Here is a 27146-nt window from a genome sequence, read left to right on the forward strand (position 1 = left end):
TCCCTCTTTCTCTCTCACACACACACACACATATGCACACACACGCACAAACAAAGCCCTTTATACAGTCTTCCACACCAACACTCCTCTTGGGGCCAATACTGCAATACTGTGCTCCAAAGCCCTTTAGAGGGGCAGCAAGCCGGAAAATGACCCCATGCTGTCCCCGCTCGTCTCAGCCCTGCCTGGTTACGCCCGTTTCCCAGGGACCCGCTGAGGGTCCAACGCCCCTAGGCCTCCCTCTCACGCCACTCTACCTCCCAGGGCCAAACGTTAATGGTGTGGGGGGGAGGAGGGCTGCTCCATGGACAATGGCTGCCAGGAAACGTGGGAAAGAAATGTCACAAGGCTCTCTGACAACCAAGGTTCGACCCCCTGACCTCAGGGGCTGGTCCCACTGGGCCTCTTTATGTAAACAGAGGGTCTCCAAAGAAAAGAAAACCCTACGCTAATCAGATTCATAACCCGTGTGAGAAAATGTATAGAAGCCAAGGTGTGATGGACTTAAGTCTTAACTGGTGGCTGCTTATTAGTATATTCTTTTCTTGCATCACGTTTGTATTTACAAACTGCTGCTGAACACGTTTATACTTTACTGCAATCACTGGTTCAGTATTGTTTAAATATAACACTGGAAATGCACTGTAGTCTTTAACTGGGGTCACTGGAGTCATTAACAGGCTGAGGACAAAAAAATTTACAAGAGCCTGATGTTTGAACTCCTTGTAAACAGTCCTGGTCATTTAACCTCTGACCTTTCAACAGTGTCTTCTCAATCTAGCCACTGCCTCTCTCCATATGGTCAAAGAAGGTCAAGTGAGGGTATGGTCAGCCGCACTTGCCCTCAAAGATTTTGGTTTGAAAGGGCCGGAGTTACTGGGTGGACACAGGCAGGGTGGTTACTGTGTAATGGTAGGGGACAAATTGCTGTGCAGTGGGGGTTAAGGAGAAAATGAAAAACCCAGACCCCCTTGCAAAGTGTTGCTGGTGAGAATGGTGTTTCTTTGTCGTCGTGCCACAAAGCTCACACCATTTAAATTCTTTTAAGTGCCACTGTTATTGGTTTGCGTAAAACATTTCACATTGCTTCAATTGTTGGGCTTTAAAAATTGTAAAAATTTTAGATTTGCGCTCTCGATTTTTTTTTTTAACAAGATTGTTAAAATCCCCCCCACCCCACCGTACATTAACATCTTACCAAGTAATTCCTTTAAATGACAGTACCTCTTCAGTCCCCAATAAACTAGTACTTGTGTTTTCTTTTTCACGGGTCACGTAATTATCGTGATGGGCAGTGAGGCAGCTGGTCATCCTATTTACAGACAACGGGCCTAATCTGTTTGCTTAAGACCCTTGACGTGGTTCTATTGGTGACCGCATTGTTGCAGGAGCACATGTGCGGGTAAGACCACTATGGTCACTAGAGGTCAGAGTTCGCAAACCAGACATTATAACCTCATTCCCAGGAGACGCCTGCTGATGAACTCCCAGGCTAGTTAATGGACATCATTGAAAACTTGGGCCTGACACGTTAAGGATAGGTTAGGATTAGGGCTCAAATAAATACCGGCATGGGGTTTAGTGAGGTTAGGTTTAGGATACGTTTCACAATGAAATGGTAATTTTCAGTCAATAATTAGGACCAAAAAAGCAAAACAAATGATATCAAATAGTCAAGTGGTGGTAGCCACAGATGCACTTATATGCATTAGTGCTGTGCGCACCTGTATCATAACAGTAGTTGCACATGTCCATGCTTAATAACAGTCAGATGTACAAGCGACCTTGGTGGACTGTGATGTTACAGTACAAGCAAATACACTGGGTCTTCTAGCAACTAAAGCAGTTAAACCAAGGAATCCCCAGTCCAGCACCAGTTAACTCAAAGGACTATGATGGAAAGCAGTGTGGAAGCAATTTGACAAGAGGGCAGTCATTTTCACTGCAGAACTATGAGTGGGAAACAATAATTAACTCTCGTGATAGGGTCTTTAGAGGGACAACCTTTGAGGATTATCTTCTTCCATCAAGGATAGCAAGGCTAACAGTTATGCATGGAAATAAGAGGCCAACATTTCCTGACCACTAGCTACATTCAGAATTAGCATCTTAATATGTGTTTTTTATTCATATGCACATTTTTCACTGTACTTTTTATTTGAATTAGCAATGAGTCGGTTGTGTTATCCATCAAACGCATCTACGAAAACTTCCTGCACTTTCCACCTCACTCCTGCCTTCTTGTCATCTCAGCCATCAGTGTCCGCACCACCACCGTGACAGCATTCAAACTCAGAACCTACGCAGCTTATGAGCATAGATGAGACACTGCATTGTCCCGCAGCTCCTTTTAACCCCCATGATCATAAATCTGCCTGCATGGCCTGTGATCGTTTATGAGCACTTTACATGAAGATCGCTCTCACAAACAACGCCCTTCAGCTAGTAATGAAAGCCAAGGATCAAAGCTGAAGATCAATGTCAGGTTACAGGATTCGTGACAGGGACTGTTTTCATGCATATGATCCCATACGTGATGAGGATCTCCAAGAGATCTTGTTTATATCAGAATATGAGACACAGCACATTGACACAGGGTGGTTAGAAGTAAAAAAAAAATGTTTTTCAAGCGTCGGTGAGGCCAGCTGAAAAACGGGCAAAGAACGAAATGATTACTAGTTTCCGTAAACTGTGAAATGCTTTGGCCCATAGCTGAGGTTAAAGGTTAAATGGTGGGGTCAGACGGTCATGACTCAATGTCTAGAGCTTTCTTAGATCAATAAAAGGCTGTTGAAGACATGGATGAATTAATGAAGGGAAGTATCACAGGCTCATTGTTTCTACTTTAGAGATTAATAATGCAACTGCAACCAAATTAAAGAAAAAAAAATGTAAATATATGAAATATTGAAAAGGTCTCATAAAGGTATACAAAATAAACCATTTGATTTTTAATCTGTGCTAAAAGTCACACTTACATAAAAGGTCATTCTACACTGAACTCATCTAAAAGTCGCTTTGAATTTAGCAGCAAAATATGCCCACAGTTAAGTTGCTCCGTTTCTTTTGCTTCCTTAAAATCTTGACAGCCTGACTTTGACCTACTGTGACCTTGCTCTTCCCTGGCTGCGCCTAGGCAGGTAAGGTTTCAGATAAGCACTCTGCTCTTTGGCCTAGGCCACAGATTAAAACTCGTGTCCCCTTTGCCCACTTTCATCTATGGCCAGCTGTCCAACCAAGCATACCCTATGCCTCCTCACCCTGCTTTCTCTCATCCTCTTCCTCCAACAGCTTCTGCTTTCCCTCTCATGCACGGGGGACCAAGAGTGGCATGCAGGGACAAACTGGAGACCTTACAAAAAAAAAAAGAAGAAGAAGAAGAAAAACAGGAGGGGAAGGACGTTGAGGGGTGGGGATGGTGAGGAAGAAAAAGAAGCGAGGAGAAAAAGAGAAATGCACATTGTACTTTTCAAATGGATGGGAAATGATTCGCTAGGATTTGCTGACAATTATACGGTGGGGTTTAATCAATTCGGACCATTCACAGCGTGGAGAGGGCTGATCCCCCAGTACAAAGGCACAGACCGTGGGAGGGCGGTACCTAGGAAAGCGCCGGCCTGGTGTAAGTAACATGAGGCAACACTCCCCTCCCCACACATTGCACCGCAGCATATGGCTCCTCTCTGAACTTATTAGCTGGCGGATTAAGGCCAATCGCAGAGACCAAAGGGCCTGTGGCTGCCTCTGTTGCACCCTCCCTCTCCCCTCTTCACCCCCAGGAATGAGGCTGACTGACAAGGGGCATTGTGTTAGGCACCTAGATCGCCCCACCTCTCACTTACCTTGTCATACAGTACAGGTTGATGAGGTTATTTGGTAGCAGGAGCAGGATCTAACCATTAACCATAAAGTAGTAGAACATATTGTGCATAGGCTTAGAAATTACTCCTTTAAATGTATCCCAGCAGCTACCTTCAAACATCTCTACATCATATTTCATCAAATAAAATAATCTTACCCTTTTCCCTTGACCAGTATATGGTAATACTACCTGCAAATTAGCAAGCTGCTCGGCTATGGAGTGGATTAAAAGCACCTGAATGTGAACACACAGATTAGCCCTGTAGATATGAAGTCTAATTAGCATCTCATTGCAACTCGACATGCAAGCTCAACATGAGTGCAGACATGCTGAGAGAAAAGGCTCCATTGGACAGGGGTTGATTATAGGTCCATTATGCACAGAGTACTTAGTGATGGGCTGAGAGTAGGAATTAAGAGCTTGATGGCTACTGTGAGGGGACCTGGGTGAAGTACAGGGGTGTTAGCAGTCAACAGGGTCTTGGGTCTACAGGAGGCCAAGACTGGGGGAGGCTATACAGTAGTCTCTGGTCTTCCTGAGTATTCATGGAGAGAGATTTGACAAGAGAAGAACCCCCTATTTAAGCCCTCATTTGATCTAGAAAGCGGCAGGTGATCTTCTGCCTCTTTTTTGTGTAAGACCACAGGGGTTTGCCGACCCCTTGCGACTTGTCTTACCTGGCGCCCCTCAAGACACCTCATTTAGGGAGGAAGAGAGAGGCTAATTCAGTCCTCGGTATCCACCCACTGCACAGCTCCACCTGGCCACAGGGTTGTGGGTCAGCTCTACACTGAGACAGCAGGGATGCTAGAGGCCTGCTTTACTAATCCTCTCACATACTGGGAGGTGTTGAAGGACCCAAAGGTCAGAGAGAGAGAGCAGAGAAGCCATCTTCCTGGTTCATTTAGACAGGATTAGAGGGCCAACAGGGGTTGGCCTTCAGGAGCAAGGCCCCTCGTTCGGAGATCATGAAGGCATTTCTGTGAAAAGCACAAGAAGGCCCAGCTTTGGTTTGCCCTCCCTGCTGAGACCACCTGTGACCTCTGACCCCACAGAGATCCACAACGAATGCTGACAAGTGTGACAGCAATGAGTATATCACAGATGTTACAGCTGATAATATGCAGAATGTTTGGTGGCAAAACTGTTCTTCATTATACGGTTATCGCTATATGAGGGTTTGTTTGCTTGCTTTTTCATTAGACAGAAAGCAAGGATTTGACCTTAAACGTGAGGGGAAGCTTTGTTCTGTACAATTATTCTGTATTCCTTATGGAGTGGGGTTGGGGTGGGGGACTGTACCTTCTTTACATATAAAGCAAAAAAAGTCAGCTTTTTCCTTCGATGCTACAGGGAAAGTCTCTGTAACAAAAAAAATCACAGATCCAAATGGGCATCCTAATAGTCAGATTTCCCCCCCCTGCATCTCCAAATGCACCCACCTCAGCCCAATCAACGCTTTGTGTCTCACCATTTCTGGCACTCTGACACCTCTGAGAACACCCCCAGAAGCCTGGACTTGCTCATCAAAAGCTCTTCTCACAACAAAATTAACCACAGCGCCGGCGAGAAAAAAACATTTTATCTGTGAATGTATTCAAAGCTAAACAAATACAGTAAGAGGGATGGACATCGACACAAAAAATATAAAATTCCAATCATCGCTAGGAAACACACAGACATAATGTGTTCACATTTTAATGCCTCCCTTTAGTGAATAACAATCACATCAGATAACACTTAATGACCCTGTCAATGATAGCCACATTAAATGCTTGTAATGCTCAAGAGCAGTTAGCAGAGGCTATTAGATAACCATAGTGATAAAACCTGCAATAGTGTGCAATGCAAGGCCAACTGTTAGCATTTTAGATTAGCTCTGTGCTGAACCTTTGGGTTCATTTGGCTGCATTTGTGTCCATTATCGACTGAATAAGCAGATCGGGCTGGCAGGGATCCATTTTTCTCCACACACCGTAGCTCTTTATCTTTGTCTGAGCTCACTCAAATCACGTTAGCCAGTCAAATCAGGTTAGCTCCTCTTTAGCATCAAACGCACTTCTAATTCAAAGCATCACTTCATCGACACCAGGCGTGTTGGCATGCCAGAGACAGAGTTGTCAGTGCCTCTGCACTGATCCACATCCACCAGGGTCAGGCAGGCTGGGATACTGAGCCAATCTGTCTGAGTGTGCGTGTGTGTGTGTGTGTGTGAGGAGCCGGAGTTGGACTGAGATATTTTAGGGTTGGATGAAAAGAGTTACTGACAATCTGGCAGCCCTTCACAATGACATGTGTGTTTGATGGTACACACAGCCCATCATCGGCTTCCGTGACCCAGTGCTGTCACGGGGGGTCGAGTGCGTGACAACGTGCTTCTGTTTGTGCTGTGGAGGACTACAGTTTGTTAAGGGTGGGTTGGTGGGGGCAAGGACAAGGGTGGGGGTTGAGGCTGAGGACAGGGGTTGTGTCGAGACTGCCAGTCTTGTGCTTACCGTAGGACCTGGAAATACAGTCATCGTAAGAGTTTGTCATAACACTGATTATCAGACTTATCCAGAAAAACAAATAAATCAGAGCAATTAAATAATGTATGTGTATATCAAAATTACTTTTTTTCCCTTTTTCACAGCACAATCCTTTCATTTTTAATCCATATGTTACTCATTACATGGACTTTCGTTTGTGACTGGCAGCAAATTCTCGTGAAAAGTAGAATTCTAGGGAGAGATTAATGTCATGTTCTCTCTATAATAAATCACCAGGGTGAATGCAGTACCTAAGTGGAACACAAGACCTGTATTTCATAGCTTCGTGCAGATATCAACAAACCCTGCTTGTCCCACTGCCTGCAAGGACGACTAACATCCAAAAGCAAAACGTTTCTGAAGCACAAAGTGGTGCACCAGGTGAAAGAAATACAGACTCCCAGTTAGAAGTTTAAGTTTAATTTCATAAGCCTGAGGCCACATATGTCTCATATAAAACTAAAAAAAGCATAGTCTACACATAAGTCTCAGGACTTGGGAATAGGTTTTGCAAGAATAAAAGCAAAACTCCTACAACTGTGTTTAAAAACATAGCACACCATGTGCTTCTTCGCCATGCTAATTCCTTATTTTGTACTAGTGTCTTTTCCCAGTTCGATTCCTTTGATTTTGCAGTGGCGAAACTGTACGCATGGCCTAACTACGGCTCGTGAAAATAACTGAGTTGCATATTGTTCTGACTCATATACATGCCAGGAGGTGGAGTCAGGTATTGTGATTGCGTGAGGCTAATAACAGTAGAGTGGGAGGAAGAGGTGTACATAAGAAGTTAAAAAGGCTATAAGGCTTACAGCAGGCGTAGGCGTACGTCTGGGTCTAAACGTGTGTGTGTGTTTGCATGAGCATACAGTGTAAGTGCAGGCACTATGTGGTACAGTAACCCTGCACTGATAAATGTGTGGGATGTGAGGATCGTTGTGGAGCCCCAAAGCCAATCTGTCCAGGACCCTCACAGCAGCCTGAGGGCCTCCTCAGTGCCTTCCTCTACCTGTCTGTCTCTATTTTTTTGCCTTCCTGCTACTCAGAGACTCCAGGAATGTCTGTGTGATGTTTTTTCTGGTAGTTTCCAGTCTTTGAACACATTTTTAAATGAAATATTGCAAAATTAACATGCAGTTATTTGAAAAAAACAAAACAAAACAAAACTGCACAGACTGAAAATATTAATGAATAAATATTAGCTTGCAATTTGATTAATTATGCATCGCTCCTATTTGATCAATTTGACATCTTCAGCAGTATCGTTCACTTAATTCACACATCTATAAGCAAAAATAACCAGCAAAAAAAAGAAAAGAAAAGATTCACCTCTTCCAGCCATCACTACCATTATTTTGCCGCCACGTCCATCGTTAACAAAAGCCTTAATTTCATGAAATTCCCTTCAGTGTCGGATCTGTGAATGAGCTGCTTTGCTACAGTACTAAGAACGAAACCTTTATGACAATCACTGCGCTGCAACACTGTAATAACTCAGATGCATCGACAAATAGACATTACAAAATCTGTGAAATATACATGACACGGACGCTTTATAAATGCAATTTTTTTTTGCATTTGAGCAGATGAGTGGTGGAGTACACATATCTGGAATCAAATAAAGACTGTGTGCGGGAAGGAAAAGAGTGATGCGGAATCAGTGTGTGACGGAGCTGAGCAGCAGAGAGAATAAGGTGGTTTTGATCAGGAGTTTCTCTGGGATAATTGTCAGGATCTGCTGTTTGGAAGATGACTGACAAAAGGAAAAATATGACAGTGGAATTTGTTAAGGAAGCATGAAAATGCGTCAAACATCCATCAAACAAAGAAATGCAATATTTATGGGTTCAAGAAGACCCCCCCCCCCCCTTTTTTTCCCCCTCTAGATGCACACACACGCATATTGTTAAAGCCTTCTCAGCGTCTTCTCCACAAATCATTTCCCATGTCGTCATGCACCTCGCTAATGTTCTCTCGTAAAAGGATTAACATGCAAAAAAGGCTGTTTACATAACAATGACGAGCGTGAGCGTTTAAAAATCTTCAGTCGAAAGCCTGATTATGATAAGTGTGTGAAAGTTTGCACAGGCTGAAGGCATATTTGGGATACAGTTTTATTCTTTTATTAAAGGAAAACAACCCCAATTTAACACAAATTAATCACTTGAAGTAATGTTAAGCATTTAAAAAAAAACTCCACTGCACTTTATAATATATATATTTCAAACACATTAAAGGTGTATGCAATCCTATATCTCTATTTAATAGATTTTAAGCCAAAGAAACATTTTTTCTTAATCATCTCCTTTTACTGTGTTGACATACACATTTACGGATATGCATACACAATCCCAATGTGCACGTCTACAGACACTACAGAAAGAAAGAAAGTTTTGTTGTCTTTTCTTAGAAAGCCCGTTGATTAATTACAACTATCAGCCCGAAGACCTCCTGGTATGGTTAGACAACCTCTCCTCCCTAACCCTTCTCTCTTTTTCTCTAACACACACACTCACTCACACGCACACACACTCTCACACCTACTAAGAAAACAAAACCCCACTAATCATTTGAAGCCTGTGCTTTGTAGGTGGGGCCCAGTCATTATCAGGCCTCAGCAGTGCGGGTTTTTGTTGGTTTTAGTTTTGCATCCTCAATCAATCGCTAACAGGAAGAGCTTTAATCAGGGTTTTAATGCAGCAGTACAAGAGGTGGGCTGGCCCATTGTCTGGGTCTGAAAGGCTGATCAGAGGGGAGTCCTCTCACGTTTCTTTACATTCACCTGCTGGGCCCTATTGGGTCTCTTTCTGAAAGAAAGGGACAAGGGAAATGAATAAAGAACACAGGCAAAGTGTGGGTCTGCTGAACCAGCCTATGGGTTAATCAAGGAGCTACTTGTCATCTCCACAGAGTCTCACAGTTCTGGCGGTTAAGCTCGCCCCTTCTCTTTCGTATGCCAATTCAAACACACTGAGGAGCTGGGCTGGGATGAACAACAGCGGCCCTAACACAAGCATGAGCTAATGGTACTCTGAAATGAATGTATGAAGCGAGGGTGGGAGGGTGCTGATAAAGAAGGAGGACAGAGAGAAAACTTTATGAGTTGCAGAGAAACACAATTTTGAGAGACTGAATATATGAGAAAAAGAATGAAATGAAATCTAAAATAGATTCAAAAATATTGTACAGCAGGAAGATGTGTTTTTCTGAGAGTTATTCTGTTAAAAACAAACACTGCAAATATTCAGAGTAGCTCGGCCCAGACTGCAGCAGAAGCTTTGCAAATCATCTCTATATCCAGTTTGCAAAATGCTTTGGAGAAGCAAAGCAGAACTGATATTTCAGTATGAACCAGTATTCCAATATTTTGTACATTTTGTGATATTCCGATTTTTCTTTGCATCTGAGGCACTTTGGTAAGTGCTGCTTATGGCCCAAAGGGAAGAAAGTTCAGTACTTTAAGCAAAACCTGCAAAGCTGACACCATTTTAGACTTTGGATTTCTATAAAAAATCATTAAAGAAGAGTTTTATCATGATATCGTTGTTTGCAAAGGTGCAGTGGGGCAACGTTTGCTAGGCTTAATGGTCTATTAAATGATGCTCTTACCCCATCTAGTGAAAAGAAAGAGTAACTCAAATCATTAGGAAAAAAAAAAGAGTGAGCGAGTTTATGTGTGTGAGCGTTTGTGTGTTTGGGGGTTTCTTTTAAATGACACTCGCAAGAAACACAATTAAAATGGGACGTGGATATAACAACATGAGTGGAAATGTGATGCAAGTACTGGGTGTGTGTGGAAATTAAAGCAAATGAACAAACGCATAAAAGTGTATTATTTCTAGTGCTGATTATATTAATTTCTAATTTTACTTCCTCTCAGTAGTCCTCATACAAAGACCACAAGAGGGCATTATTTAATCAGGGCTGTGTGGCACTGTTTACTACACATTACACTGAAGTCGTAGGAATAAGTACAGTTACTGTACTGTTCAGATACACAGTTAAAAAGACAAGAATGAGGATCTATAAATATTTTTTCCAATTTATTTATTTTTTATTATTAATATTATTAATATTATTATTATTATTAGCATTATTATTGTTGTTGTTGTTGCTCTTGTTGCATGACCGGATCAAAAATGAAGGTGACTTTATGTCACAAGATGAAATACCAAAAAATCTTCTTTAAATCATAGCAGAACTAAATTTTAAAAAATGGCAGTAATTACATTTAACTTAAAAAAAATGCTATAATGTCAATTACTATTTGTTTGTTGTAATCAAATTTAACTGGGTAAAGATCTAAATAATTATTTTTCCATCAATATGTTTTCTGTTCCAGCCAACATTTATGATGTTTCCGGAATAAAATGTTTGCAATTTGTTCTGCACAGAGAGTGCTTTGGAATTACGCGTCTACTTTAAACGTCAGATTTGTCAGAGACAATGTAGACTGGTGACTAATGGCTGATCTACCTGACAGGGCTTTTTGTCGAAGTCCACAGGAAGTCCACAGGAAGCCTTCAGTCCTCTCCAGCTCAGATTGATGCACTTATAAGAATGCCCTCTAACAAAAAAGGGTGGTGGCAATTAGGAAAACAAAAGAGGGGAGGGTGCCAGAGATTACAGCAGGAGCACTTCAATGCTCAGCTTTCGTGTCTCGATTAGAGGAGCCAAAGAGAGTACTTCTATAAGTTAATGTTTGTCAAATATATGGATTTTTAAGAAATAAAAAAGATTATGATTATTTCACAAAATAATACATCAAAAAACTATTTTAAATATTTTTTCATGATGATTGTGGCAAAATAGATGTAGTTTTTACACAACATGCTTTTTTTTTTTTTTTTATCAGTCTGTAATTAAACGGAGTTTAATTTTAAAGTGATTCATTTAAACAAGTAAATCTGAGTGTAAAATTCAACACTGAGTTTAATTAATAACAACTGTGTTTAAACACGCTTGAGCATGCTCAAACAGAGGGAAGAAAAACACAGTGTATGCAAATGCACTTCGGTTTTATTCACTTCCTTTTTACAAGCTGCATCTGAAAGCTTATTTGGGCTGATTTGCAGGGTTTAAGGGTTTATTTTGACAGGCCCTTACTGCAGAAGGTCAGCAATTCACCTGTAAGTTGAGAATTTACCCTGACTAATTTTTGCCATCCTTCAGGTGCAGTCTGCCAACGTCCTTTGCATTTTAATGCAGACAACCCGATTATAAAAGCTTAGAGGGCTTCTTCTTCTTTCTTTTTTTTTGTCTGAAATAAATGGTTTTGGTTGCTGGGCAACTTGACTTGATCAAACGCAGCTCCCCCTCCCCCAATTTGAAGCTCATAATTCTTCATCTATATTCAGGCACTTCGTTCTTAATTAGATTAAGATGCATAACCCCCCTCTGAAAGCTAATTCACACTGATGTACAGCCCTCATGTACGCGCGCACACACACACACGGGCACAACGCTTTTGTGATGGTACGAACCCATTAAAAATGTGGCTATCGAGGAAAAGTGTTGATTTTTTTAAAGTTGAAAATTTAGAATGAATGAAAAATACTTTTTTTTTTCTTAAATTTAACAACAAGTAATAACCAAAACATACTGATCTATTACTTGAGACACTGGGGATTCATTTAGTTTCTTTGCAATTATTTTACCCTAAAAACTGAAGAAGTTATGGAAGAGAGATAATAGATTTTTTTTAAAAATAAAAGAAAACAAACAAACATTAAGTAATAATAACAATCCAAACTATACCCTAATATTATATATATATATATATATATATATATATATATATATATATATATATATATATATATATATATATATAATATTTGTTTTATTTTATGTTCAAATAGAGCAGCAACAGTGCCCAGAGATTGGTCACACAACATTCTACCTGTACAGCATTTCACTCAAATAGCCCGGCTATTTGGAGAGGTGAGGACATTGTACATTGATATAAAGGGTCATTTGGTGGACTTGTTGGAGCATTGTACAGTATGGATTGGATTTTCACCAGAATGACTGTACCTTAACATCACTCTGTCTGTCCTCCTCTACATTCCCCTCAATGCCTAAGGTGCTCAGAATGATGGAGCACAATGTGTTTTTCATTCCCTGCTGATTTAAACACTGCCAGACACTTAAAAATGAGCACACGTGATTTTGTTTTCTAAATAAAGCCCTTATATTCAAACTCACTGAAGAAACAAAGAAAAGAAAAAACTGAAACATTTTCACACTGTTTGCATTTGTCTTCAAGGTAAAGCTAAAATGGGTCATTTAATTTGCTCCAATTCTCAAAGGTGTGACTATGGAGGAAGCGGCTGCATAGGAAAGCCAAGGACAGTTGGATTTACCGTAAAGAGCATGCTAGTTGTGCTCTCCCTAGAGCTATGTCTTTGATTGAATACTGAAATGAGTTGAAATGTCACAAATCTCTACCAGTATGCTCAAAATGAAAATTGGCCTTGGGGGGGTTTTAAGCTTCCCATTAAGAGCGTGCTTAACATTCTGTTAAATGTGACTGGAGTGCATCAAAAATACAGCATAATTACGTGTCTCTGTGCACTCAAGCAAAACGTCCCTAAAAATTCCTCAATGCTGAGCAACTTCCTCTGCTAAAATGCAAGGGACCTTAAAATCGGGCCTCAAAGGGAATGATGTGAGAGTAAAGCTAAAGGGCAGTAGGGTTCAAATTAAACCTGCCAAAATGGGGCAAAATTGTCACGTAACTGGCAAAAGGAAAAAAAAAAAAGGAAAAGAAAGTGGGTGAATCCTGTTTTCCTGCAGAATTTCCAGGATTTAAATTTAAATACAAATATAAATGATGTCAGCTTGAAACCTTCGTAGCCTACATCACAACACCTCTGGCAACTTTTAAGTCAAATTAGAGTATATGATGTTTTGCCTTGTTTCGTTTAAGAAAAAATAATTAATTCTGCCTTTATATCAGCATCCCCTTCCCAGTCTGGTAATGCCCGTCTGACTGTGAATGCAACTGATTTGATACGACCGCACTCCTTCCTATTTACCCCTGATCTCTCAGGTAGCTGTATTTTCAGGAAACAGGAAAATGACTATCGCGCCTGCTTAGTATTCACGTCACGCAAAGTGGGTCTGTGTTCCTCATTTAGTTCTGTACAGTACAGCTGGGGAGCTGTCCAGCACGCAGCGGCAGTATGCAAATGAGGCTGGATTTGAATGGAGATGGAGGTAGACACAAAGCTCAATTAGAGACAGAGAAGAGAAAGAGGCAGTGGGGGAGCGCTGAGTGTCTGAAGGGGAGGGGGAACCTTTGACTGCTTAATGCCAACCTGAGAAAACCAGTGTACGGACACATTCAAACACAAAGGGACACACAGATGTGAATGCGCTTAAATAGCCAGACAGATTTCTAAATTCTTCAGACAGGCAGCCGATCTCTGAGGGGCTCAGACAGCTCAGCTCTGTGATGCCTTTCCCTCACACCAATCACACAGAGAATATCCCACATCATCCATATCACACATTTCAAAACAAAAAAAGAGAGGTGGGGGGGGGAGGAGCACAGGTGCACTCCACGCTTTTATTTAAGCTCAAAGAGAGAGTCTCACATGTGGTTAATAAAAAAAGAAGAAAAAGAAAAGAAAACTGAGGTGGGGGGGGGGAGTGGCCGCCATTTTGTTCCTGGATGCCCAGCAGCGTTGCATATCACCTGACCCAATGCCTGCATGACTGTCCTTGGAGGAGTTTCTGACATCAGCACTGCCACTTATGGTTGCCATAGCAACCTGGGTACCAATTTGGATGGGGTGGGGTGGGGGTGTCGTTGGATGCTGCAGGATGGAGAGTAGAAAATTAATATGCACATGCGACGAGTCAGAATCGGGATTTAATTGTTGGCGTGTGAAGCTGAAATGGAATGAAAGCTGCAGCAAACACGAGGAATATCAGGGCAAGGGCGGGCAAAAAAATGGATTAGGCAGGCTCATTCTGGTAAATCATCTGCATCATTGTCAAGGTTATATCCAGATTATTTCCTCTCATGCTAGAAAGTAACTTCATAGATGAGATGAGGAAGGTGGGCCACGGGGTGGGGATTATCTTCCTCCAGCTTCTCCTCGCCTCCCTCCTCAGCATTATCACCGCCATGAATAGTTTACAAAGCTGCGTACAGGCGAGGTGATGGTTCACATGGCATCGGCGGCTGAATTTTAGCTGACTTTGTGTCCGTGAATAGCAATCATTTCAGCACGCCTGAAAAGGTTTTCATATGCGGCTGAAATATAACAGGCAGGAGTGTGGGCTCGACTCTGGGAGGATGAGTCTAACTCGATCAGGGAGGCTCAAAGATCATTCAGTTGATCTGGCAATGCAACAAAATCACCCAAGTTTGATTTCCCATAAAACACTGCCTGTCAGATTGCATAGGAGCAACCGTTACTCACAGGGACACACACACACACACACACCTGACCTAAAACTGTGGTGTCTCTCCCTTCAAATCACCCATCACATGAACATACACACTCACGGGGAGGCAGATTTCACTTGCTGCCTCACCATCAAGCCAGCATTTCTTTTGTAAATAGTGAAGGCACAGGATGAAGTGATGAAGTCTCAAAACAGAAAAAAAAAACCCTACACATACATATATAAATGACAAATTAAACAGCAGAAATGTAAAAACAAAACAAAACAACAACAAACAAACAAAAACCTTCAAGATAGTCCAACACAACACAGAAAGACAAAAATAAGTCATCACACTGCAGAATTATGCGAAATAGCAGAGGGAGAGGTGTTAGGCTGACAACACAAGCGTGCATGCACAGTCAGTCCCGCGCACGCACACATATGCGCACATACAGTAAACGTTGCAATGGTCTCATCAATAATGCATCGGCACTTCATGTTTATGCAATTTACAGGGCAAGACCGAGCGGTGGCTAGTGTAGAAGCCCGCCGTAGCCTTGTGCACAAGCCTATCACAGACAGAGCTCAGACGCGAGCGTTCACACGGAAAGCGCCTGTAGAGAAAAAGGTTAAGATTATATAAAATAGTCCCAAGTGCGCACATACCTGTTAAAGCGTCATTTCTTTGAGCCTGGTTTTATGCAGGCTCGAAGGGCTTCATGATAACGCCGCACTAAGGAAATAAAACTGTAGCTGTGGTGATATGCAAATTAACGGCTCCCGCTGAATGCAAGGGCATTTATTATTCATAAATTACTCATGTTTATGCAAATGAGGGCGTGCGGAAACACGGGTGGGGGGTTGAGTGGCTCTGTCTAAACATACCGTGTGATTTCGTTTCTGTTGCGCATTTTTTCCCCACCCCCCACTAAAAAATAATCAAAATCCTTGATTTTAACTAACATATAGTCACAAACCAGCTTTAGCAGTGTGAACTTTATGCTGTCCTGGCTCATTTAAAGAAGAAGGAGGAGGGAGCTGCTGTTAATGCGGGCCTTTATTCAAGGTTTACATGCTTATTTATTCTGGGTTATTTAGCGTGTGCTAACCCAAGTGAAGAGGACACACAAGGTCAGACACCTCTTTCAACGCTACAGACTGTCAAAAGTGGCAGCTATTTCTAACCGGCCTAGCACACGTGACCCTGCAAAGGTGGGATATCATCTGAAGAAATCTCTTGGGTGGGAGGTGAAACGTCTTCATGGCGCTTCATTCGTTTTCTTTCCAACCTCCTGTTTTTTCTTTTTTTTTCTGGAGTATGTTTGCTTGTGTGTGTGTGAGTTCGTGTGTGTGTTTACTTCTGTCAAAATTGGGGACCTATATCAGCTGACACACCCGTTCATTGGGGACGCTGTTGCCTCTGGGGACCGAAACTACCCCAATTAGACATAAATTGAAGCCATTCGGCGCGTTTCAAGTGGCATTCCCGTCTAAAACTGCCAAAAACGTCCCTAAATATGACTTCGATTGTGTGCGTATATGTGTATGTGTGCGTCATCAATAACCGACGAGGTCGACGTAATCCAATGGCGACGCGCGTGGGATTTGTTATTGCCGCAGTCCGCTTGTTAAGACGTTAGTTTTGAACTGTCTTGAGGCATTAAACGCGCTCATTTGTAGAAAATTATTTTCACGCAGCATCGGTGTCGTGGATGGACTGACCTTCAAATACGCTCAACAACTGTAAGTTATTTTATTTCAGATTTATCAAAGTTTGGACGGCAGGCTAACGTTGACTCTTTTTTTTTTTTTATCAGGCAGTTTTGCTGCGGTGTTCTCCACAACAGGCGACATGTTTCACAACAGCTCCCAGAAGAAATACTGGATTTTTAAAAGTGAAGATGAACTCGAGCATATGAGGTGCAAGGCTAATCAGAAATTCCGCAACAAGGCCCTAGAAAGTGGGAAGGTAAGCTGCGATTAAAAATGTCATTAGGCATATTTGAACCAAAGATGTAGTCCATGAACGTCTGTTTGACAGTTACCTTCACTCCCTCCTCTTTGAAGAAGCCCGGGGTGAGTGAGTCCATGTTCTTGCAGCGTCATGAGGAAGACGTCCTATTTCGGCACTATGAGAGGAGGCTGCTGGAATTCTGCAATGCTTTTAAGCCCACAATGCCAAAGTCTGTGGTGGTATGTATGTATGCATGCGGTTTCTTTGAACAGAGCCATGTGACCTCGAGGACATCTGTGAACCACGTGCCTTTCTCTCGTTTTGCAGGGTACAGCCCTCATGTACTTCAGGAGATTCTACCTGAGCAACTCCGTCATGGAGTACCACCCCAGGATTATCATGTAAGTACTGCTGGTCGGTGAAAGGAAAACGAACAGCACTGAGGTGACACATTAAAGGAAGTGTCTGTTGAGGAAAGTTTCTGATAGGTTTGGCAGTTTCCCTCTAAGAATTTGTTGACATATGTGAGTCCTTATATTGACTTTAATAAATTCAAACACTGAGGTGAAAAAAAGTAGTCGACAGTAGTAAAAAAGACTCGACGGTGCTGAGCAGGCCAATTACAAAAGTTGCATGCTGACTCAATACGATGCGTAGCTTTGCAGAGAGGTGGACATCAGGTTACTGCATAGGTTATGCTGTAGGGTTTCAGAGGGGTTTGTGGCTACGAGGTGACATCCTTACAGTGTAGATTGTACACAGAAGCATACATCTCTTGGTGTGTTTCAGAAATTCCCAGTTTGTTAAACTCGCAGGCAAACTTTGAACTGTTTTATTAAAACGATCAAAGCGATGCGACGGTTGTAGTGTAACTCAGTTTGGTGGTCTCTTATCGTAAATTAATGTGATGTCAGGTGTGTTGAAAGCCTCAATTCAAGAGTCAAAGTTGATCTTCAGTGGAGAGAGATGATGTGGGCAGATGTCAGGATGAGAAACGCGTAAGAGTATGTGGCAGCAAAGCATCTCAGGTGTTTCGTAATCTGTGCTCAGTGTTAACAGGGGTGACCCATGTGATCGTCACCCACAGTCACATTATCAAGTCGTCTAGACTAAGTGCAGACAGATTCTCTAAACACAGCGTTTCTTTTTCTTTGACATCATAATTTTACCTGACCTCATAATAAATTGTTTTTGTTTTTTTGTGGGGGGGGGGTTTCTCTTCGATCTTAACCAAAGTTGTTCTCAGTGATCTCCTACTTCCTGCTATACACTTTCCTCCTAATGGGAATGTTTCCTTCCAAGATAAAAGTGCAGCATCCATAGGGCATAGGGGGAGGGTCACTGAATGATTTGCTGTGTATAAAAATGATTTATTTAACTAACACTTAAACCACTTAACCTTCATGTCGTGTTGAATAATGAGTTAATTATAGAATGTTTTTTCAGCCTTGTTCTAAGCAACCTGTTACTTGTTTTAGGCTGACGTGTACATACCTGGCCTGCAAAGTAGATGAATTCAATGTGTCCTGCACCCAGTTTGTGGGCAATCTTGTACAGGAGACCCCAGCAGGACAAGAAAGGGTTCTGGAGCAGATCCTGGAGTATGAGCTACTGCTAATCCAGCAGCTCAACTTTCATTTGGTGGTCCACAACCCCTACAGACCCATGGAAGGTCTGCTCATCGACCTCAAGGTGGGTGTGCTCTTATGACTGCTTCACACTATAAACACGAAGACGGAAACTACTACTGCCCTAATCTCGCTTACTTAAGTTTTCATTTGAAAATATCGCTTTTTCCAGACCCGGTACCCTACACTGGAAAGCCCAGAGTCACTGAGGAAGACTGCCGATGACTTTCTGACACAGGCAGCTATGACAGATGCAGGACTACTTTTTTCTCCCTCCCAGATCGCTCTGACAGCTATTCTGAACAGCGCCTCGAGAGCCGGTCTTAACATGGAGAGGTAGTACACAAAGTTCTTAAATCAGTAACCAGGTGACAGTGGTCAGTTTGAATTTCAAACACGGATTTAAAATATTATGTCTAATTATGAATCGAATCTTCCTCATGGTTGAAAAAAAATTTAAATGTTAGATAATGTTTAGAATTTAAGATTTCATCATAAAGTCCAGAGTGATTATTGGCTGGCTTAGTTAATTTATATGTACAGCAAATACATTACAAAAGCAAAATTTGAATCAGGAACAAAAAAAAACCGTAAAATGTAATTTCTCTGAAGAAGTTTGTCCGTCGTATGTTAATCAAGACCGATCCCTTCTATGTATTATTTCTCATGCCCAGTTACCTGACCCAGTGCTTAGGACTGAAAGAGGAGAAGGAGACGCTCTCAAAGATGTACGACTCCATGAGACGTGAGTAAACCGCACCTTCAAGTTGACACCACAAGATGGTGATATTGAGCTGTTTTAGCTTCTCCAGAGGCTTTTTCTTGCGGTTCTGTCCGATTGACTGCACGATACAGAAACTATTATGCTGAATTGCACAAGTAAAGGAAGAACTGAATACATTTTAAATGCCAATCCAACTCATGTGCCTTAGAGCTACAAAACAGGGCCTTGGCAAAGAATGCGCTTTCAAACTTGCTGCTTTGTTTTTTCAGGAATGAAAACCCTCCTGAAGAAATATGAGCCTCCTAAACTAGAGGAGGTGAATATTTCCAAACAGAGGCTGGAGAGGATTCATGCCGAATTTGCCAGTTCAAGCAAGTAAGGAGACGACATTAACTCCCTTGGTTGTTTTTGTTTTGTGATACTTTCCGACAGTTAAACATTGTGATATTAAAATCAGAATATATAAAGCTGATCAGTGTGTACATATGTATGTAGAAAGAAAAATAACACTTAATGTCACTGTAAAACTGTCACGTAGTACTCTGGCACACACAAACAAGCAACTAAGTCCAGGTATATATTGTTTTATTTTAGCCAGGTTGTCGTATCTAAGATGCAAAAGGTTCAAGGTTCAGTAATCAGGTAGAAAAATAAAAAGGATTACACATCATTATCATCAGCTGTATGAAATACAGAAAGTACATCATCTATACCATGTAGCACAGCTGATATTGGTATAGCTGATGAGGAGTTTTGTTTGTTTTGTTTTTTTTGTTGTTCTGGGCGATGTTAGGAGACATTATGTCACTTATCTGTCGCCAGATGTCTGCTAACACTCGGTGAGGTCCGTGGTATCTTAAGTGCAACTACAGTAAACTGTGGTAAACTTTTGCGCTATGACAGGCACAGATTCAGACTTTTGCAGCTGCTCGAATCACGACGAGGCACACGGGGCCAACCGTTATGACGTTGAAGTTGGTAAATCTGTGCGTGGCATGACTTCTCCGGGTGGATCTATGTACTGAAACGCCACCTGTTGGTGGAGGGAAAAGCGAGAGAGAGACTGCAACGTGTGAAAGATTCTTTTTTTTTTTTTTTTTTTTTTTTTTTTTTTTTTTTTTTTAAAACGTCCAAAAAGGCATAAAGGGGAGTTCCGGTGAAAGTCGTTAGAGCAGCATATATGTAGGCCCACACACAATAACAGGATCCGTCAGGATTACACATGCACAGAATGGGTTACAGGTATCTCCTACAAACTCCTATGACTACCTTTCAGCTGTAATCGTACACAAACACAGTTTCTCTATACAAGCCTAAGTATATAACATCAATAAACAAAGCAGCATATTTTAAAAAAACAGCCAAAAAAAGAAGTAACAAGCGACTCCCGTTGCTGCGTCAAAGTTCACACACAGACTGGAAGTCGTCAATGGTTTAAAGGAAGAGCTTATTGTAAAAATCAGGCGACGTGGGTGAGAGGACAGTGAGTAGAAAGGGCGTTAAGGCTCGTGTTGTCTTGGCAAGAGGTGCTATGTTTGAATTCCCTGATGATGGCAGAAAAAAAACGCTACTTCAATGCTTTGGATTTCCTTTCTCCTGTGTCATCACGAGACAGAAGTTGGCCCATCAGGTAGCCTCCCTACCAAACCCCCTATTTGTCTGGTTCTATGTCAGTTACCAACTGTAACTGCTCAGGTTTTTTATTTTTTTTTATTTTATATTTAGGGAGTGGCAGGAATAGCAAGGATTTAAAAAAAAAAAAAAAAAAAAAAAGTCTGCAGTAAAGTCTCTCAGATCTTCACAGAAATCTTTGAGGCTTTTTGCCCATCTTTAAACACGGCGTCATCGTTTGAAGCATTTCGAGAAGGGCTTTGGAAGGACAGCATTCAGAAACGCAGCAAGTGGGTTTCCCATGGAGAACAGCCGTATTGCATTTATACCGCCAGGAATCTAGGCCACATGCTTGGAAAGTACAAACTTGCTCCAGTCTTCGGTTCTACACCTCACGGGATGATGAGGCCTCGCTTTGGCTGGCTGTGCGGCCCGACCGCCACACTTTTGATTCTCAGGTGAAAAATCGTATGAAAACTCACATTACCTGGATGGCAGCAGCGAGTGACATGATGGTGCACTCTGTCCTGTAAGATAAAGCGAACACGTTTGTGAAAGGGACTTTGTTTGCTGTGCATCAAAATGTTCCAGACAGATGGCCTCGCCAGTCGTGTGTGGCTTGCAAACATGGCGTGAAGAGAGTCTAAATGAAGTCATAGAAACTAAAATAATGAAGAGAAACACAAAATGCAACTAAGAGTGATTATGGAGGGGCACTACACACTAGAGGTCTCACACTACCGAAATGAGTTGACGACAGAGTTGACAAGTTACAGTTAACAGCAAAGATGTGGGACGGTTATTTCTCGCAAAACAACACTTGCGATTTGCAGAAGTGTTTGCAAAACTAGTTTTACACCTACATGCTAAATTTTCTTTTTTTTTCCCCCATCGCAGCAAACGAAAGAGAGGATATGAAGAAGATGGCCATGTAGCAAAAGAACCACGGTTGGTAGAAGAGGTGAGGCAGGCCAACATTATTCTCAGTTTAACGTTTGTTTGTTGCTGTTGTTGTTTGTTTTTTAAACAATTCTTTCTAAATCTAGACTTTTGTTTTATTTCAGGAATGGACTGATGAAGACCTCATCTAGACTTGTGCAACTGAGCAGAGTTTAAAGTTATTATATATACACATTAATTCCAGTGTTTTACTGTAAAGGGATGTGACATAAATGCAGGTGTTCGTGTCATAATTGCAGTCAGCTGTTTGTTTGCTCTCTCTTCTGCTTTTTTAATAAAGAGTTTTCTACATATTTCTGTCACATGACACCATGTGCACACATTTCTCCTCCTTCAAATCAGGAGACCAAAAGAAAAACCCACTCCGTAATCTACTTTACAAAAACAGTTTAATGAGTGCATGCATGTCTGATACAGTCTGTACTATCCCAATTTTTTTTCTTTTTACTGCTGTAAACACTTTTGTTTTACTTGGTTTCTCTGATTATGTGTCTTGAAGTTTCAAAAAAAAGAAAAAAAAGCCTCAACCAGATAATCAAAAAAATAGCTGATACAATTATTGGGAAAAATGCAGCTCTTCTCATGTATATACTCATGATTCCAGCAAGAGAATTTATTAATATAAAATAACCATACTTTTCTTTTTTCGAAAGACTTTGTTCCAATCTAGAAAAGAAAAACAAAAACAAACCACAGACATACAGAGATGCTTGTTTCAGTACTTTGCAGATATTGTCACCACCTTCAAATAAGTCACTAATTACAAAAAAGCATCATCTCTTGTAATCCAGTTTCCAGTAAAGGGGTCTGAGGAAAACTAGCATCTCCTTGTCAGTTTCCTCATATTGAGTAGGAGGGGTGGGGGGGCACTTTGGCAACCTGTGCTATTGAAAACACATACTGGGTACAAAAAGCCCCTCTCAGCATTTGGCCTCAGTGATGAAAGGAATAAATGTACCCAAATCACAGTTAATGGAGGAGGGGAACAAATATTTGCATTGTGCATACAGCTGTCAGTTACTGGTGCAAGTTCTTTGTTTGTTTTTTTATTTATTTTTTAAAGTACGCCGTCGCCTGTTGTACTCAGCTGCTGTTGTTGCATAGCTCTCTTGTGGTGAACGAGACAAGATGGCAGGTGGGTGGGATGGGCGGGACTATCAGAGGAAGATATGATGGAGAATGGTGGATGGGTTGCCATGGTGATGAGGGTAGAGCATGCCATGTCTCCACCGGGCTGCACTCGGAGACTTGACGCAAGGATGGGGAGGATGGGAGGAGAGGAAGAGTGCAGTACTACCTGTTGCTGTTGGACATGGCATACTGAGCCTGCTTCTGCTGGAGGAGCTCTGTGATGGCCAGCATCTTTTTCAATACATGCTGCGGAGATCAAACGGGGAGATAAATGAGCCTCGTGAAATGCGACGACATTAATTGATGTCTCTGTGCGAGAATGTGGCAGCGGTCTCTAACCTGTCCTGAGCCCCTCTCGTTGCTCAGCGTCCGGAGCTCGTCTGAGTGTGTGGCACAGATCTCGTGCAGCGCGGCCAGGTCCCGGGACAGGTCCGTCCTAAAGTGCTCCGTGGCTTCAGGGAGGTCAGGCACATTCTAGAAACACAGTTAAGAGTTTCTTAAAGTTTTTCAAAGCTTATGAAAAGGTATCCTTTTATAATTTCCCTAAGGTCAATGTAGTATTTAAGCTACTTTCTTAATTTGACCAATAGTAAAAAAGCAGCGATGACATACCGCCCACTCAATTTAGCGCTTTTGTCAATGTAAAGAGATGTAACTACACACTGAATTGCTAAGATATCTTAATAGTACTTTACTTTTACTTTATAAAACTACAAAGCATTTAAATGCACTAATCTTTTGAGCTTTCGGCAACAAATGTGACTCACCCCCAACTCGTCCAGAAACATGATCATCCTGTGTTTGTTGTTTTTGATGAAAGGGTTTACACCCTCCATGTAGGGTTCCTGTTCGTGAGCAGAGACAACTGTCAAATCCAGACAAATCTCGACACGTGCCTTCCTATAAAAGCTGAATGAAAGAATTCATACCTTAGCACCAAATTCAACCAGGTTAGCCAGATTCTGGACAGACTTCGCCACCAGTGTGAGGGTCCTGCCTGCTGTTGAAGATGGAGGATCTGCAAAAGGGAACAGTAGTGTCAAATGCACAGTGGCAAGTCACAGAGTGAGCAAAGATGATATGGCGTGTGCGCTTTTCAGCAGATGCTCACCAGAAATGATGTTGAACATTCTGGGATTGAGGATGGCGGGGCAGATCAGTCTTAGAAAGACAAAGCCACTAGAAAAGGAATCGATAAGCATAATAAGATATGGAAACATAATAAACAAACATTCATACTCTCAAAGAAAATCGGTGTTTTTTGGCAGTTTGTCTACCTTACAACTCTCGTTCGCATGGTGGTGTTGGTGGGCCACTTCTGTTGCACAGACTTCTGCAGACAGCCGTAGATGTACCTCAAAGTACTGAAAAAGTAATTATAGAGACACCTGAATTGATTTTTTGGGTTCCTTGGACTTGTGGTTTGATTTTCTGCTGTGTGAGGGTAAATGAGCTTACGGTGGAAGGATCTCAGCAGCCATGAAGATCTTCTCCACCAGCTCAGACAGTATGTTGAGGAGATGCCCCAGATTCATATTCACATCTTCATTCTTTTCCAGTTTTGAAGGGTTCAACTTAAAAACAATTAAAAAAAAAAAGGTAGATTTAGGCCGAGATTTGGCGGGGAAATAGACAAATAAATTCAACAAGATAAATATTTCACCTTATTGTACGGTATCAACACTTAATGCAACATTTTTAGCAGGCGTTTACCTCGCAGGACTGTTTGCTCTCCATGATTTTGAGGATGGTGTCTTTGAGCGCGTGGTGGACGAAGGGTGTTGCTGTGGCCTTCATGTACTGCTCCATCAGTGTGCTGGCCAGTGTAGTCGCTCTGAACAATGTTGTGGCCTCATCTGGTAGCAATGCATAAGCAGAGAAGGGTTTTTAAAATGCGTGGACACGACAACTTCCCGGTTACCAAGCAACATGATTGTCACTTATAGCTTTCAATGAAATGATTCTTTCATAATTCTTTAAAACCAATCTATTTAGATGCCTAAGCCTTCCTATCTTTGGATTACAATAGCAGTGACTCCTACCCTCCATGCTAATCTCTCTGTCATTGAGTGTCCTGAGTAGCGGGGCTTCAGTCTTCTCGTGCCTGAAGATCCGCAGGAGGAGACTTGCCAGTAAGGAGCGGTCCTGACCACACACATGTGCCAAAGCATAGACGACATAAAACTCCTTCTGCAAGATTATCTGCAAAGGATGCACAACAAGGACATAAAGTCAACAACCGAGTAGACCGTTAATAGACGTTGCAATCAAAGCCACTTTTCAGTGGTTCAGACCTCCTTGAATTCGTTGTACTCCTCTTCGGGCATGATCTTCTCCACGGAGTAGCGGGCACGTACACGTAAGGAGCCTGGCTCAATGCCCTTCAGAGGAACGTAGGAGCTGAGAGGGAACCACTCGTCAATCATCTGGCCTTTTTGCAGCCGGTTTAGCTGGCAGCGCATGAACACTGAGAAGGGAAGACATTGAGGCATCGATGAACACTGAGAGAAAAGGGTAGATAACGGAAATAAAGTAAATGCAGATTTGAATCTGTTTTAAAACTTGAAGCTGTTACTTACAGATGTCGTTTTCTTTACTCTTTTTCGTTTTGTTACTCAAGCTGATTTCAAATCTGTTAATTTCACTGGACAAGTCACTGAAACAACAGAGATAAACACATCATTCTCTAAACCAGGAACCACACACACTGCTCATTTCAAATGTACAGTACCGGTATTCAAGTGCATCGTTTTCAAAATTATCTGTTAACATATGTACATATAAATGGGAATATGCTTTAATCTGTTTGTGTATCTTGTTATGTTGCCACATTAATGTTTTGCTATGTAGCAAACACTTCAACTTCACTAGCATCACATGCACAGCATTTCAGCTCCAATTGTAAAACAATGACTACATTTACATGGAATATAATACTAAAAAAATGAGAAAGAAATTGTAGTCTGTGAACAAATCGTTCACTTGGTTTCAGGCTGTGTTCCTCCTTTGCGTGCTCTTGTATTTATATAAATGCCAGGTCATTTATATTACTGCAGACTGAGAGCTCAGAAGAATCAAAAGAGCAATAATAGCAGCTACATATGTCTTCAAGTATCTATTCAGATAAACATCACAGATGTTAGATGTGTATTTTTTGCATGTTACACTTTTCTAGTTCATTGCATGTGCAGCCAGTGAGAAACAAGAAAAAGCATTTTATTAAAGGGTCCACCAAACATCAACTTAAGGACAAAAGCTGAGTTGTAATTTCAGCTACATTTACATGTCAAATAATTCAAACAAAAAAGTGTGTGTGTGTGTTTTCCAGGGTGTAAGGCCTCTGCCTGCATTAACAAACCAGATGAAAAACATTGCATGTATGTACACCGCTGACTCAAGGGTTCAGCTCCTCTCTGCCACTCACTGAACAGAGCAGACACAAAAAGATGTGCATCTTTGGCAGGAGAGCAAGAACCCTGCTCAAACAGCAGCACTGGCCACAGTGCAAGACTCTTTGTCGCTATAGTGACATGAAAAGTGGCTAAATCAAGCTGGAAGCTGCTTAAGCAACAATGAGATGAACTGAAGCATGACATGTACTCTGCGAGTGAGAGGGATGTCAGTCGCATGAGCTAATATCCAAATTACAAAAGTGTAAAAAAAAAAAAAAAAAAACAACAACAAAAAAAACGATGTTCAATGCCATCGGTGCAGCTTGTTTATTCAGTGACAATGTTAATGTGTACGGCCATAAAGATATGGGTTTCCTTAGGCAGAATATGTGAATCACCGTACTTTCCTGTTAACTATGCCACTCCTACATGGTCCTGGGGCAGATTCACTTTGCAGACTTTCGACACCTCAGTCTTATCTGTGCTCTCTCAAACAGTGGTAAACATTGGCACTACACTGGCTATATAGCATGATGCTAGTATGCTATGAAGTGATTTTAAGCAATAAAAATAGCTGGAAACATTAGAAGGATAAAACATGAAGGGAGAAACATAACAGCAAAAGCCAAAGGAGAGAAATAAACAAGTACAACAAACTTACTCAAAGATGAATTCCTCAGTGAAGACGGGGTTCTGCCCCTCCCGCGGGTGCGTCTTAGCAACCTGGACACTGTTCAGGTAGATGTTACAGTAGGGGTTGGTGAAATACTTCGCTGGCAACTTGTGCGCCTCCTCCACGTACAGCACCAGGCTGCTCACCTGAAAGACAGCAATAAAGATTAAAACATATGCACTGATGGGTTGCAATAATTAGATGTCCTGATATGCCATGACATTTGAGGAGAACCTCGTCAAACTACTGAATTAATCTTTAATCAGAAAAATTAGAACAA

The 27146-nt window shown here is 41.7% G+C and overlaps 2 protein-coding genes across 2 annotated transcripts in view; one reads left to right on the plus strand and one right to left on the minus strand.

Moving 5' to 3' along the window:
• The first annotated feature begins 16013 nt into the window (after positions 1–16013).
• ccnh (cyclin H) lies at positions 16014–21977 on the plus strand. Its single transcript, XM_085475189.1, has 10 exons — positions 16014–16536; positions 16611–16762; positions 16861–16986; positions 17075–17148; positions 18226–18439; positions 18548–18711; positions 19050–19120; positions 19369–19474; positions 21608–21671; positions 21775–21977. The coding sequence occupies exons 2-10, from the start codon at positions 16646–16648 to the stop codon at positions 21799–21801; spliced, it is 963 nt and encodes a 320-aa protein (XP_085331315.1). The 5' UTR covers positions 16014–16536; positions 16611–16645; the 3' UTR covers positions 21802–21977.
• rasa1a (RAS p21 protein activator (GTPase activating protein) 1a) overlaps positions 19668–27146 on the minus strand; it is a 31111-nt gene continuing 23632 nt past the window's right edge. Inside the window, exons 14-26 of the mRNA XM_085475184.1 lie at positions 26855–27012; positions 25381–25457; positions 25096–25268; positions 24844–25003; positions 24515–24657; positions 24260–24375; positions 24079–24165; positions 23913–23980; positions 23731–23819; positions 23569–23646; positions 23141–23275; positions 22968–23047; positions 19668–21237 (exon numbers count right to left, since the gene is read on the minus strand). Of these exons, the coding sequence (XP_085331310.1) occupies positions 21189–21237; positions 22968–23047; positions 23141–23275; positions 23569–23646; positions 23731–23819; positions 23913–23980; positions 24079–24165; positions 24260–24375; positions 24515–24657; positions 24844–25003; positions 25096–25268; positions 25381–25457; positions 26855–27012 (1413 nt within the window). The 3' untranslated portion in view covers positions 19668–21188. The remainder of the gene's footprint in view (positions 21238–22967; positions 23048–23140; positions 23276–23568; positions 23647–23730; positions 23820–23912; positions 23981–24078; positions 24166–24259; positions 24376–24514; positions 24658–24843; positions 25004–25095; positions 25269–25380; positions 25458–26854; positions 27013–27146) is intronic.

Source organism: Copadichromis virginalis, linkage group LG12 (genome assembly GCF_057382275.1).
Source record: "Copadichromis virginalis isolate Kocher_CV1m ecotype Utaka linkage group LG12, C_Virginalis_male_GT1.1, whole genome shotgun sequence".
NCBI lineage: Eukaryota > Metazoa > Chordata > Actinopteri > Cichliformes > Cichlidae > Copadichromis > Copadichromis virginalis.